This window comes from Rhopilema esculentum, unplaced genomic scaffold, assembly GCF_057945365.1.
Source record: "Rhopilema esculentum isolate cy_ngs unplaced genomic scaffold, ASM5794536v1 HiC_scaffold_34, whole genome shotgun sequence".
NCBI lineage: Eukaryota > Metazoa > Cnidaria > Scyphozoa > Rhizostomeae > Rhizostomatidae > Rhopilema > Rhopilema esculentum.
Genome location: NW_028300845.1, coordinates 910,583 through 924,807, shown reverse-complemented (window position 1 = coordinate 924,807; position 14,225 = coordinate 910,583). Strand labels below are relative to the sequence as shown.

At 34.7% G+C, this 14,225-nt stretch overlaps 1 protein-coding gene and 1 pseudogene across 4 annotated transcripts; one reads left to right on the top strand and one right to left on the bottom strand.

Moving 5' to 3' along the window:
- Window positions 1-113: 113 nt before the first annotated feature.
- Window positions 114-4,794, bottom strand: LOC135684753 (succinate-semialdehyde dehydrogenase, mitochondrial pseudogene; annotated as a pseudogene). Its single transcript, XR_016145250.1, has 2 exons — window positions 4,681-4,794; window positions 114-2,407 (listed from the first exon to the last, which is right to left on the bottom strand). The product of XR_016145250.1 is annotated as a succinate-semialdehyde dehydrogenase, mitochondrial pseudogene (transcript).
- A 36-nt stretch (window positions 4,795-4,830) lies between these two features.
- LOC148957312 (uncharacterized) lies at window positions 4,831-13,798 on the top strand. 3 transcript variants are annotated; one of them, XM_089115574.1, is made up of 15 exons: window positions 4,831-4,871; window positions 5,411-5,472; window positions 6,092-6,159; window positions 6,582-6,627; window positions 7,441-7,547; window positions 7,968-8,011; window positions 8,274-8,380; window positions 9,659-9,745; window positions 10,194-10,265; window positions 10,458-10,526; window positions 11,059-11,103; window positions 11,529-11,620; window positions 11,866-11,942; window positions 12,309-12,407; window positions 12,824-13,798. In XM_089115574.1, exons 1-14 carry the CDS (start codon window positions 4,841-4,843, stop codon window positions 12,368-12,370), a joined length of 969 nt encoding a protein of 322 aa, XP_088971700.1. In that variant the 5' UTR covers window positions 4,831-4,840; the 3' UTR covers window positions 12,371-12,407; window positions 12,824-13,798. The 3 variants fall into 3 exon arrangements, 2 of the variants coding, with proteins under 2 accessions (XP_088971700.1, XP_088971699.1); XM_089115573.1 differs by having other exon boundaries at window positions 10,191-10,265; XR_016145251.1 differs by lacking the exon at window positions 12,824-13,798 and having other exon boundaries at window positions 10,191-10,265; window positions 11,529-11,632; window positions 12,309-12,370.
- The last annotated feature ends 427 nt before the right edge of the window (window positions 13,799-14,225 follow it).

The window sequence follows — 14,225 nt, the reverse complement described above, 5'->3', positions numbered from 1 at the left end:
TAAATGTCAGATTCTTGTAAATCTTTTTAACCAACTTGTAAATGGGTCATTATCAAAATTTTATTCTCCACCAGCATTTTCACATCCAATTTCTATCTTATCATTGATGCTGATACCATGTTCAAATAAAAAGATAGACAAGACAGTTCAGAGTCTGAGATTAGCCTGAGGTGTAATGTGACAAGACAGTGAATTTTCTGAGCTTTTTGATAGAACAGACTTCTATTTCCTATAGAAAAATATTCAAGGGTATGTAGCAGGATGCAGCAACAGACAGGGCTCATAATTACAGGCAGTTTACCTAATTATACTAGGTAAAAAAGGTACCATTTGTGACCATTTGTGAATAAGTCTAATACCTTACCTGCTAAACCACAAGAGCAATATCAATCACCCCTTTCATGAAGGCTTTCTTTATTGTTTGCAATTTTCATAGCCATGAAAACTACACCTAAATAGCCATGATTTGGAGTCAATGGAGGTGTGAGATTTTGCACCAAAGTACATAGGCATCACCAGTGAGAGAAAAGACTTTAATTGCTCACTTTTAAGCATGGCAAGTTATAATTTTATATTGGCATTATATCACAGCCAGGAATATTCCATTACAATTAACATTACTATATTTACTTTATGATAAAAAATGCATGCATTGTAGGCATTTTCAAAATGGTGAACCATTTTGTTTAGTATTATAACAACTATGCATTAATTTTAAGAGATGTGAATTTCTGTATTTGGGATACTGTCTCAAAGTTTGACCAAATGACTTTTTAAAGAAATATTCAAATTAGAATACTGATGGCAACATATTCAAATAAGGGGTGAGAATAGGAAAGGGTCATTATCAAAAGGGGTATACAAATATTAGAAAATAGGATCAAAAAAATTTTGGACTACCTATTTCAGTCCTCCAAGAGAGACAAACTTTAAGTCGAGATATTCATCTATACCATACTTTGATCCTTCCCGGCCAATGCCTGACTCTTTGATTCCACCAAATGGAATCATTTCACTTGAAATAGCACTATCATTTATTCCCAACATCCCTACTTCAATGTTTTCAGACAACCTGAAAACTTGATCCATGTTTTGTGAAAAAACATAACCTGCCAGACCATTTTGTGAGCTATTTGCAAAGCCGATAGCATCTTCTTCAGAATTAAACTTCATTACAGATATAACTGGCCCAAAAGTTTCTTCTTTCATGACAAGCATTGTCTCATCACAGCCATCAATAATACTGGGTTTGTAAAAGTTTGGGCCTAGACGATGTCGTTCACAGCCAACAAGCGGCAGCGCCCCTTTACTGATTGCATCCTGGACATGAGTCTCCACCTTTTTTAAAGCTGCTTCATTTATCAGTGAGCTGACATTTGTATCTTGATCAAACGGATCACCCACAACAAGGCTGTTCACAGCTTTTTTCATTTCTTCAATAAACTTTGGATGAATTTCCTCTTGGACAAGAAAGCGATTAGCAGCAATACATGTTTGACCATTACCTCTAAATTTGGCTAAAAGTGCTGCATTGACAACCTGGCTGATATCTGCAGAGTTGAATATGATGAAAGGGGCATTTCCACCAAGTTCCAATGACAATCGTTTGACATTGGAAGCTGATTTCTTAAGAAGGAGCTTACCAATTGCTGTAGAACCAGTAAAAGAAATCTTGCGTACTGTCTGACTATCACAAAGTTGATCTCCTACCATTGGGGTGCTTTCCCTTGAACATGTAAGTACATTGACAACACCAGGTGGAATGCCACTTTCCTCTGCAATGGCAGCCAAAGCTAAGGCTGTTAATGGAGTTTCCTCTGATGGTTTAATAACTGAAGTACAACCAGCAGCCATGGCAGCTCCTAGTTTTCTGGTAATCATTGCCAATGGAAAGTTCCATGGAGTAATAAGCCCTACAACACCAACTGGCCTTTTCAAAACAAATCTTCTGTTCTTGTTGTTTGCAGCTGGAATCAAATCACCATATATTCTCTTGGATTCTTCACCAAACCACTGCAAAAATGAAGCACCATAATCAACTTCCAGCTTTGTCTCCTTGATGGTTTTACCACATTCTGCTGACATGATCTGTGCCAATGGCTCTTTGTGGCTCATAACATTTTCATGGAACATATTCAAGTGAGCTCCACGCTCTTTTGCACTTAGCATGCTCCAGTCCTTTAAAGAATTAGCTGCTGCGTTGATTGCAAGCTGGACATTTTCTTCTTCAACATCGCCAACATCAATAAGATGCTCACCAGTCGATGGAGAATACACTGGAAAAGTCTTCTTGCATTTCATCCATGTCCCATTAATAAATGGGTCAGATCTGGTAAGTTTGTTGCCGCTGAGAATTTGAGATACAGCTTTCAAGAATTTGCTCATTTTCCACAAGCTGTTTTGTGTCCTGCAAAAGTAAATCAAATTCAATCGAAGTAAATTCTAGAAGTTAATTCTCCCTAAGTTATCATACATACCTTAAAATACATTTACCTATCACACATCAGGTTATTCATAAAAAGTACTTTCTTATCAGAAGAGAAATGCAAGGGGGGGTGGGCTTACCCCCTTTGCCAGGGCGGAATCCATACAACTTACTCCAGAGATGGACTTCACAGTTTCCTTGGCATACTGGCATAAATTTAAGAAAAGTTAATGTGTTGGTGTAAAGGATAATGGATTTGCTACCCGTTTTTGGAACGGTTTATGACATATAAACAGCCATTGTTTGCAAAAATAGCGATTGATAGTTTCCTTTTGATGTTGATATTGACGAAACAATGTTTTGACGTTTCCATTACAATGTAGAACCTTCTGGGCAAGCTCGTAATTTACTTGCCAATATCCGGTGTGAGGTTTACATGAATTCCACGCAGGTGTCTTGATAATGACCAAAATGTTTTGCTATAAATTCATTAGTCCCATTGAAAATCAATTTTAGGACCTGTAACATATAAGTGCACAAGTTCAAATCAATCTTCTTATACTAAATAAAGAGATCTTCTCAATATTTAGCTTTTAAAGTCACTCTTAGACTTTAAAACTACAGTCATACAACTAGGCCTTTCTGTATCTTCTAAACTTAATTTGAAATCTCACATTTCTTCAATCACTAAACACTCCTCTAAAAAACTTGGGTTCCTTTCTAGAGCACATGGATTCTTCTCATCATCAAAACTCTCAAAATTTTAAGTCTCCAATCCCTTTGTCGCTGGAGTATGGCAACTGCTCCAAGGCCAGGGTGCATTCTTTGTGCTTAAACCCGAAGATCTTCAGCATTCACTAAGGTTTTTTGGCGTTCTGTGTGGAATCCATTAAAAGAATTTCTGGGGTATGTTAAATTTTTTGTAAGTTGGCATGCTAAACATGAAGCCAGTTAACATGAAAAAGAATAAAATAAAGAGTAATTTTCTCCATTAATCAATTATCCCTGTCTGGTGTACAATTCACCGTTCTAGGTTGATATCATCAATTCTGTATCTCGCTATCTACAGATCTTTCTAAAACACGCACTTCAGATTTGATATCTTCATCTTGAAATTAGTTTATATTGAGAACTTCATATTGTTTAGACTGTTCGGCCCTGAGTTACTTTGTTTTGAATATTTAGATATATCTTTAGACTTGACCGGAATTTCGCCGCTGAGAAGCTAAATTTTGAAAATGGAGTTATTTGCTGCCTGACGACCCAAACAACATGAAAATTTTTGATCCTGTGATCCATCTTTGGCAGATACTAAGATAAAAAATTGCCCGGAACAGAGAATGTTTACAGCTTCACTTACAGCTCATATTTTTCGCATTCCTGAACAAATGACTCAGTGGACCTTCGGCGTACATTTGACATGAAATGAATCCTGGCTCTCTGGAGATCAGAGAAATGTTTCCAGGTCCTCTGAGACATAAACAAAATACCAGACACCTTCTAGTGCACACCCTTTCCAAGTCTCATTGCCAAACGCTCAAACTTAATCCCACAACTCTTCCTTCCTCCCTAGATCTTATAAACGTTGGAATGCCCTACCCCCTTCCTGTTTCCCAGATTCTTACAACCTGTCATAATTCAAAACAAAATTTAACAAAAACTTGATCTTTCCTCTCTTGCTTCCTAATCCTTTCTCCTTTTCCCTTGCTAGGTCCTAGCTACATATAAGCTCATGAACCTTCCCTTTACATGTGTGAAAAAATGTCAAAATACACTCCTGTAGCCACAGACCTGTCAACTCTCCCGGTTTTGCTGGGAGGTTCCAGGTTTTGCTTGCTTTCTTCTGGTCTCCAGGCTTTTTACGATTTTCTCCCTGTTTTCAGCAGAGGTTTTCTTGAAACAACAATGGTTGAAATTACTTTCTTCGTGACAAACTTTTTTGGTAGTGTTTACAAATGATCGAAAACGTTAAAAACCAACCCATGATAATTGTTGCCATTAACTGTTTGTCCAACATGGCTTTTTGACAGGTATATTGTTTATAAATTCAACAAATTCCAGGGATATCCCTGTTTTGGCCAAATCTCTCTGTTTTTCTCAACAAAAAATCTGAAATCTCCAGGTTTTGAAAATTTTAGGTTGACAAATGACAATGACAGGTCTGTAGCCATCCCAGCTCACGTAACACTGTTCATTATTGTCAGCTTGATTACGATCAGATGATAACGAAAAAGAATTCACACATTTCAACCTACCTGTCTTTTACTGACCTTTACTGAAATAGAACCGATTTTACATTCATATATGTCATGATATTGCAATTTTTATCTGTCTGTGGTAAATGTATACAACGACAACAACAAAACAAGAAAGGAGGATGCAACAGCAACGACAACAGCAACGATAATATCGAAAATGGAAGCAACGAAAAGTTTTACTGAAGACGGTAAGTGAAAGTCAAATTATAAAACCAAAAATAACGCCTTCATTTCACCTTTAATCAATAATTTATTTTATTGCTAACTCGTGATTCTCCATAAACTATCCAGTTTTGGTTCGATAAGTTTTGCGGCTCTGGCTGCTGGCTCTACAAGATCAAGACTTTAGACTCACAGCAATTCACACTAGAAATATATCAACTAACAACTTAAACCGTATAAGAGTTGTTATTGTATGTCTAATCAGATTTGTGTTAAGAACAAAATACCTTGAACTAAAACACAATAAGCTATAATAATCAGCATTAACAAATTGATTAATAATTAGTACAATATTGTAATGATCAGCCAAATCTAAGTATAAGTTTGTACTATGTATAGTTATTTTTATGTATCTGATGTGAAAGAAGTGTGGTAGCTTTGAGTCTGATAGCCAGAGGGACAGTAAAGTAGAGCAGAACATAGCAGAATATTCTTTTTGAGTTTCACAATTGAAGAAAACACAATGTCATTTGCAATATTACATGTTTACTTTATTTGCTTTCAGGTATTACAATATTAGATGGTGGTCTTGCCACAGAACTCCCAAAGATTGGTTTTAACATAGACGTAAATTTGAATACCATTTTCAATAATTTTTTTATACATCGGGTGTTTTAATTACTTTCTAAAAAAGTTACCTGTATTCTTAAAAATTAGCTAACTTTCAAATGCTCAAATGCTAGAATAAAAGACCTTATTTGGGCTCATGAAAAATCAAAGCCAGGTCATGGTGAAACAATGGATGAAAATGAGAAAATATAATATTTGGCATTTCATGAAAATACTGTATATTCCAAGACTGATATACTGACTTTATTTCAAATTAATTTAAGTGCATAAATATGAGCACTGTAGGATGGAGCGAGGGCTCTTAGGCATTGAAGACGCCTTGAAATTCAAGGACTAAATCAAAAACTTTTCATGATTTTAGCCTTTTCATTGTAAACTATCCAAGCCCAGAGAAAAAATTGCACATAACGCCATTCATTCATTTTGCCATGCCATTCATTTTCTTGCAATCATTTGCAAAATTTTGCTATTTTGAGGCATACTTCTGTTATGTTTAAACAAGTTTAGACCATGGGGCAATCTCTGCCTGCTCCCCCTTAAGGCACCATGCACTTGGTTTCAAAGGCCTTGTTAATTATAAGTCCTTATACAGTTATTTTACTTTCTGGTGGTTTAGAATGATCCATTGTGGAGTGCAAGAATTTTAATGAACTCTCCAAGTTCAATAAAAGAAGTTCATAAGAGGTAATTTTAATGGCTATCGGATTAGCATATTTTGGATTCAGTTTACTTGTTTGTTTCATGCCAAATCAAATGGCTAAAAGTCTCTTTGCTTTTTGAATCTTTATTTAGATTTCATTCTTTTTTGAAAAATATTTTCATTTTGTCATTAGCCTTGAGTCATTTTGCAGCAATTGAGCCTCTGTGGCCCCTCTACACATTTATTGCACAGAACTGTGTTTTCCCACCTTGATTTAATGGATGATGCCACAAAGTCCCAGCTTTCTCTGAGTGCTGTATTCAAACAATTTTTGTTACATTTTGATAGTTGATATGTATTGAAAGAAATTAAAGAATTGTTAAGTCATTGTTTTCCTTATTTAGCAAACTAATTTTGCTTCTCAAAAATTATTTTTAATGTACACTTTTATTTTCTTGACTTTTAGGTACCTGGAGGCTGGTTCAGATGTGTTAATAACTTCTTCCTACCAGGTAAATTATTTATCTGATCTGTTTCATAGAAATTTTCCAATAAAACTTATATGTATTTAAATTTCAGGCAACGTATTTGACATTTGCAAGTAACTCTTTATCCTTTTAGTATAATAGTTTTCAAATTTGACAATTTTGTAAGAGTTCATGTCAGTAACTTTCATCACTCATCCAAACAGTACATGTAAAGATAATATACTGGACTCACAAATTTTTATGCAAAGAGTTCATTGATCAGAACAATGAACCAATGACAGAGTGTACTTGATAGAGTGTTAATCCTGACAGAAAAGTTACCTTTTTGGCTACAAATGATGAATGTTGATATTTCTAATGATATATTAATAATATTAAACAGCTTACAATCATCCAGAGAAAGAGTATAAAGATGATGATGATGGCTTTCAAATGTGTTTTTAGTTTGTTGTTTTTGATGTACAGTTGAAAGTTTGTTTGATGAGTAGATTTAGGATGAATTCTGAGAAATAACATTAGGACGTTCACTGCAACCATTGATGTACACAGCCCTAAGGAAAACCATGCACTGTGTGCAGTATTCATACCCTATGTACCCCAAAAAGGAGATAGTGCCCTTATTGGAATAAATAACGTTATTGTTGAGATTGTAATAAAGTGTCTTTCAGCGGCACTGTGATATAATGGATCTGTCTACTCCTGTTCCCACAATGGGAAGGGCTATATTATTCAAATGAGAGGACTTTGGACTCTCCATTCCCCATGCCTGTGCTACTGTCTGAAAAAGGCTTGTTGACAGTAACCATTGTTAAATATGGAAATTATTTTATTTCACAGACAAGTGTTCCTTCATTAATGAAATTTGGGAATTGCTCAAGAGAAGAAGCACTTGGTTACATAAAATTGTCTGTAACTGTTGCCAAAGATGCTTGTGAAGAGTTCTGGTATTACTGGACCTGATCCTCTTATTGCTTAACACAGGGCACTATTTCTTGTCTATCTTTAAGATTTATGCATGATAGAGTACAAACATGGTAGATCTATGATGAACTCAAAAAATTATATCTCTACCTTTTGAAAAAAACAATGTAAATTTAGCTTTTTTCATTCACAGGAATTTTGCTTTGTTGATTTGTGTATTCTGTTTTGATATTTTATTGAGTTGCAGCAGTTAATGCACATCAGTAATGGTTTCTAGCCTGAAACCTGTACTGCATCTTAAAGTTTTTTTGTTTGGCAGAAAATAATAATTTGTTGACTTATATTCAGCAATGCATAGGGTTTAAAGAACAAAACAAATTTTTGATTTTGCAAAAAAATTTGCCAACAGAAGCTCAGTTTTAAACCTGAATCATTTTTTACAGGCGAGGTAATACATGCAAAGAAGATTTATCAGGCTTTAAAAAAGGTCTGTGAAGCTTTTTCTTTTCTCAGCTGCTTAATAAAATTATCACTATTTGATTGCTTTCAGGTTGCATTTTAAATTGTTAAAGTGTTTTCTTTTAAGCATTTTTTGTTGCTCATGATTATTATGATTTTATTTTGAGCAATTTGTCTAACTGTTTATGAAGTTGCCTGATGATCGCATTAAGCATGAAATTTGGGGTTGCAACTTGTTGCATACAATAAACTGTATTTTGCTGTTTGTAATTCTTGTGATTTTTTCGTAGCTTTGAGAAGATTCCCTTTGGTAGCTGGATCCGTTGGACCTTATGGTGCATGTCAACATGATTGTTCTGAATACAATGGGAAGTATGTAGACAGCATGTCTCTTGAGGTGAATTTGATTCATTGAATGTTACTCATAAGGTATCAAGCAAAAAACAACACTGCTCGCTATTAACTGATATGAAGCTCATTCTTCGGCCATTCGATAAAATGTAGCCAATTAAGGGCAATCGACGGATAATGAAGTGGCTTAAGCCTTCTTTCAATCAACTATTGGCCAACCAATAAACATGTAAGAGGTATTTCATTAGTGGACTGGCCAGCTGTAAATGGGAGATGGCTTAAGACACTTTAGTATCTCTCTATTAACTTTAATCGCTCACAAATGTGATGGTTTAGCAGGCAAGCTGGATTCTTATTTGAAAGTGTTCTTCGCTGGCGTTTGTTTCTACAATCTCGGAAAAAATTGCGAAGACAGAATGCAATTTTTGCAATGTTCTCCTTTACGTTACCCCTTGAAATTCGAATCCCTCTTCCACCCGAATCAATGCCGGATTAGTAATTGTATCATTTGTGCTTCAAAACACGCATACAACATTGAATACGAGGAAGAGGAAAAATCGTTTTTCAAAGGGAAGAGAGAACATCAACTTTTCTTGAAGACTCTTTACTATTTTGTCCGGAATGCATCGTCAAAAATGGAACAGTCATTTGGATGTTTGTTTCTCCAATCAATTCATTGCCATGTACTCTCAATCTTCTTTATCTTTGTAATCAAATATGGTGAATTGGTCTCCTTTTGTTTGGTTCGGTTCAGCGTGAACCAACAGAGTATCAACATAGGCTATTTATTAGAAGCTTAGACGAACAGTATCTTTGTTTGTCTTTTTCATGTCGTAAGAAAAGTGTTCATAGAAAATTTAGAGTTTTCAGTTAATTTGAGTCTTACACCTAAAACTACAGGCGAAAATTTTAAACAGTATAGTTTTTCACTGTATAATAGGCTGGTAAATAGTTACTGTTTTCTGGCTACATTCAATGGTGATCAACCAGACCGTTTAATTGTTTGCATTTAATTTGTATTAGTTTCATCCAATTTAGATTTTTAAATCTCCGTTTTTCAACAACTTTCAAATGCTCTAACTTTTTTTATATAGTCTTTTTATCCCTGTCTTTATACTGAACAAAAGTGCTCTAAGTTTACAAGGCTGTTGCCTGTCGCTCTCTTTATTAGGCCAATTGTATTTACTATTTAAAATGTAGGAAAGATTCTCCTTTTGATAAAGACAGTATTTATTTAGAACATGGGATTTGAAAAAGCTCTTAGTATCCATTGAATATAATACAAGCTGTTTGCTAAAAACATTTTAATTGTTCTCTACTTCAGGAACTTATAGAATGGCATCGCCCTCGAATGGTTGCGTTGGTGGAAGCTGGCGTTGATCTACTGGCAATTGAGACGATTCCTGCTTTGGTGAGTCTGGCTATATTTCTAAATGTCTTTCAAGTTGGTCCAATCACCCTTAGCACTAATAGTAGATCTCAGAACTACTGCAAATGCTTTATTGTTTCATGTTCAAAGTATCATCATTCAGCAATCAAAGTTTGTTGAAATTCGAGCAGCCTACATTAAGTTCCATCTTTGCTTTAATATGCTTTAGTCTGTCGTCTAAACCTACTGTTATGAAAACAAAAAAACTGACTAATCATCTTTTTCAAAGATCTCACCCTTTCTCTTTCTGGATTTGCTGCAAAGTAATTGGTGCAAGCCTTTCCATTCAAGTGGCAATCTAAATGAAAAGATTTGTTATCATATTATAGCATATTATTGAATCATATTATTTAGCATATTATTGGATCTTTGGAAAATGACAATGTACCATTTAATGAGTTATTCTAACGCTGTTTTTGTCTTCTAGAAGGAGGCCTTAGCACTGTGCGACTTATTAAAAAGTTTTCCAAGTACAAAAGCATGGATATCATTTTCATGCAAGGTCTCGTTTTTGATTTGACAGTTTTTCAATTTCTTCTTTTTTGAATGGACGTTATATGAACTCTTATATAAAAAACATGACAACATTCTGCTTTGATAAAATGTTAAGCGGATATAATTAGGCAGTAAAAATGTCGATGATAGAGTTGAAAGTTTCGTTTTCTTAAAAGTTTTTTGCTATTGTTTGTTTTAGGACGAACAGACGCTATGTCACGGGGAAAAGTTCACTGAAGCAGTTTCGTCGCTTTCTTCCTTTGATCAGGTACAGCCAATTTTCTACCTTGTGAATGTAATTTACTTCCTTATTTTGAAACGGCTTTGTTTCTCGAGAATTCGTTGATGCATCTCAATGCTTTATTATGTTGTATGAATTTGAAAAAATTATTTAATAGACAGATTCAAAGGTGTGATACGAACTTTTAGGGAATTTGCCCTTTCATTCGACACCCAGGTTAGATGTCACTAAAGCATCCTCTAGAGAAAAGGACAATTTTTCATCGAAAGTTTCACAAAACACTGACTACTTGACTGTTACTTGAAATCAAAAAGTTCTTGAAGAAAGCATGACTATTGTCTTGCCGTCAGAAGCATGCATAGAACTCCTCATTCTCCTCCAATCCGCAGTCTTTCTTCGGCTAGTTGACATTTTAGAAATAACATTGATGGGTTTTCTTGTTCAGAAGTTATAACTGAAAGCAGGGAACTAACGAATATTATCTAAAGCATTTCTACTTCACTATAGAAATTTTACCATCTCATGGCCAATGTTTTCTAATACTTCATAGTTGTTTTAGGTTTTTGGTGTTGGAATCAATTGTACCAAACCTGAATATATAGAGGTAAGTAGAATTTCCAAATTTCTTAACCTTATATTTAGTAGATAAAGAGTTTTTGAATTTAAGTTCTAAATATTTCTCAACAATTTACATATGCTGATGACGTTGCAGCTCGAAAAGTCTTAGATGTTACAGATTAGATTGGACAACTATATCGGTCATGTGCTTGCGTTTTTTTGATTGGTCGATTTCGATCCAGAACTGGGTATATATTTTCTATCGCGTACTTCCTGGCCCTTGTTATACAGTGATGAGTATCAGACGAAAAACTTCTTAATTTGTTGTAAAATGTTTGCTTTTATCAAAGCCATTTTCAAATATTGTACTGTCAAAGAATTTTTCGTAATGGAAGCTGTTGCTTGGTTATTGTAGTATTGTTGATTTGTATTGTGTTTTATTGATCAATGTTTTTACTTTGGTATAATTAGCCTCTACTTAGAGGTTTGCAGAAGAAGCATATTGCAGAGGACAAGGTCAAAGTTGTATACCCAAACAGTGGTGAATCTTGGGACAAAGGAAGGTGAATAGAAAAGTATAAAGCTCTTTTTTTGTCAAGTTTATCATTTGTTGATTTAATTTATTGAGACAATCTTGCTGATCTCTATCCACCAAAAGTTATCTTTTTATAACCATCTGCATTTGTTTGTGTATGATTTTGCTGATCAAAAAGATTTTACCTACCAACTAATGAAAAATTTGGGGGATGTCAAACCCCCTACACCCCCTCATTAGATACTTTCCTTAATATTTGTACTGTCTTTTCAGCTGGCTGGAATCAGATTCACCCAAGAAGCTTTGTCATTATGCTTCTTCTTGGATTGATGCTGGCGGAAAATGGATCGGTAACTATGCTTGCTTTTCAGAGCCTGCAGTATTTGACTGGTAAAGCTCCTATTCGTGCAGGAAGCTGTTAATTTTCCAAAACAGTGCTCGAGTTAGAGTTTTTGTCAATTACTTCTAAAAGACGTATGCACCGAAACTTTTCAGGCAGTGATGGGTTACATAGTATGAATGAATTTGTTCGAAAGTATGAATGAAGCAGTAGATGGTTACTTAGAGTCGAGAGATTTTTCTTTATTTGTCAAGAAACCCAAAGTTTGGGGATACAGCACCCCTCCATGTACCCCCTTTTGCTACACCTTTTTTCACTTTTTACGATATTCATTCAAAAAATGGAAAAATATAGACAGCACATTTTCTTATTCTAGGAGGATGTTGTCGCACTTCTCCAGATGATATAAGGTCTCTGCGAGAATCGTTAAAATCCTGAGCTAGAGCCAAGGTCAGAAGATTTCCCAAGCAGCGAGGTAATCTTCATTAAAAACATTGATAGTTATTATTTGAATCAAAGCTTTCAGAAGCTATATTTTATGGACAGATCTTTGACTTAGAAGCTAGTAAAACTAACAACTCTATAGGTTATCAAGTTTTCACGTTATCAATTTTCTTTGTTTTCCATAGAACAGGAGACTTGAGGTTGATTTGTGGTTAAATATTTCTTCAATTTGGCCACATTTTTTCATTTTTCTTTATCCAGTCTTAGCGTCTCTAGAAGAAGTTTGAAAATTTCGCTAATTGGTTATATTCAAAAATTGGTTAAATGTTACGTCATAAAAATAGTCTAAAGTTTCAAATTATCTTAGCAGATATAATGCTTGCTATTAAAGATACAGTTGATATTCATTTGAATTGACGTAGTTATTTTTGTTTCTGTGTGGTCTAGATCAGCAGGAACATCTTCAGTAGCCAAATGCTGATATTCAGCCTCTTCATCTGTCGAGTTTTGATTGAAGAGAAAGGCCTTGGCGTAGGACACTGCATTTGTTGGAGTGTCGAAACAATGGCGAGAATTGAATTTGCTTGTGAAACTTTTTTTGCTTAAGCTTGTAATTAATCACCTAGATAACTAAACCAGACTAACGAAAGGTAGATGATAAACGTTTGCTTCTATTTCTGGTCACCAAAAATGGCCTAAGGCCAATAGCTGAAATGGTCTATTCCTTTATAACGGGCTATGCTTGAAACGTCGTTGATAACTTCGCTATTTTTTCTGCTACAGTTTTACTTAGATTCCTAGTTACATTATTTGATATTGTACAACACGCTAGCTAGTATAGTGATAGGGATAGTTCGTATAGAAGCGTATTGCATCTCAAACAGAAAAATTTTGCTCTTAAGATTAACACAGATTAGCAACTAATAAACTATTTTAGTAATAATGTTTAGCAATAACGGTTTACGAAAGAGACTTATTATTGAGATTTGGGTATCAGCCAAAGCTTTCTCGGTTAAATTCTATTGGAATACCACGGTATTTTGGTTCACCAAAGTCGGGGGTGGTTTCTCTTGCAGAAAAAAAATTGTTTAGAACAAAAATAAATAAATTTCGCCAGAGGCAGTCACATGGGTAAAATGTAAGGTTGTGTGGTTGTAATAAGTCTGCCATAGTTACTTCATATACATTTCATTAAGCCGTCAACGTTCTAACATTTGAAAAGAAATTCAGAAAAGCTGTAACACTCTTTCAACAGCGCTATAAGCAAATAACAAGGCCACCGAGAGGAGATAATTTTACTGAATACTGCTATTAGTGCGAAGGGCACTGAAATTTGCCCATGCCCTTGAGGCCTATGGGTTCCCATAATGTAAAGAATTCCATTTTAAGAATTGTGCCTAAAAATAGTAAATTGTTTTGAACTTTTGCAAGAGAATAAATATACTAAAATGCGTGCGGTACAATATGATGAACTTTAATAACGATCAATGTAAGTAAATTGTACCAGGAAAATTTTTTTAGAATAATTAACAAATAAATAATTATTTTAAAAAAAATTTTCCTGGTACAATTTACTTACATTGATCGTTTGCAAGAGAATGGCTAGAAAAAATATTCTGAAATGTATTTTAAGCTTATCTTGAGGTCGTGTTCGCAGATATTTTCTGCTCCTTTCGCTCACAGTCTCGTCTTCCAGTTTTTCCAAGGGCCTCCCAGTTAGTAATACGTTTATTTTAACATAAAGGCGATAGAAGACGGGATAAAGGTGAATAGCTTCAACAGGCTTTTCTTTGCTATTCATTACTATTTGAGGGTTAAACTGAAATGTTCTCTGTGCAATATCTCATTC

Bases quoted from the DNA above. Each gene is read 5' to 3' on its own strand.
- LOC148957312 (XM_089115573.1), top strand. From the start codon at position 4,841: ATGGAAGCAACGAAAAGTTTTACTGAAGACG. The intron at 4,872-5,410 runs GTAAGTGAAAGT...ATTTGCTTTCAG, and splicing joins GAAAAGTTTTACTGAAGACG to GTATTACAATATTAGATGGT. The intron at 8,381-9,658 runs GTGAATTTGATT...TCTCTACTTCAG, and splicing joins TAGACAGCATGTCTCTTGAG to GAACTTATAGAATGGCATCG.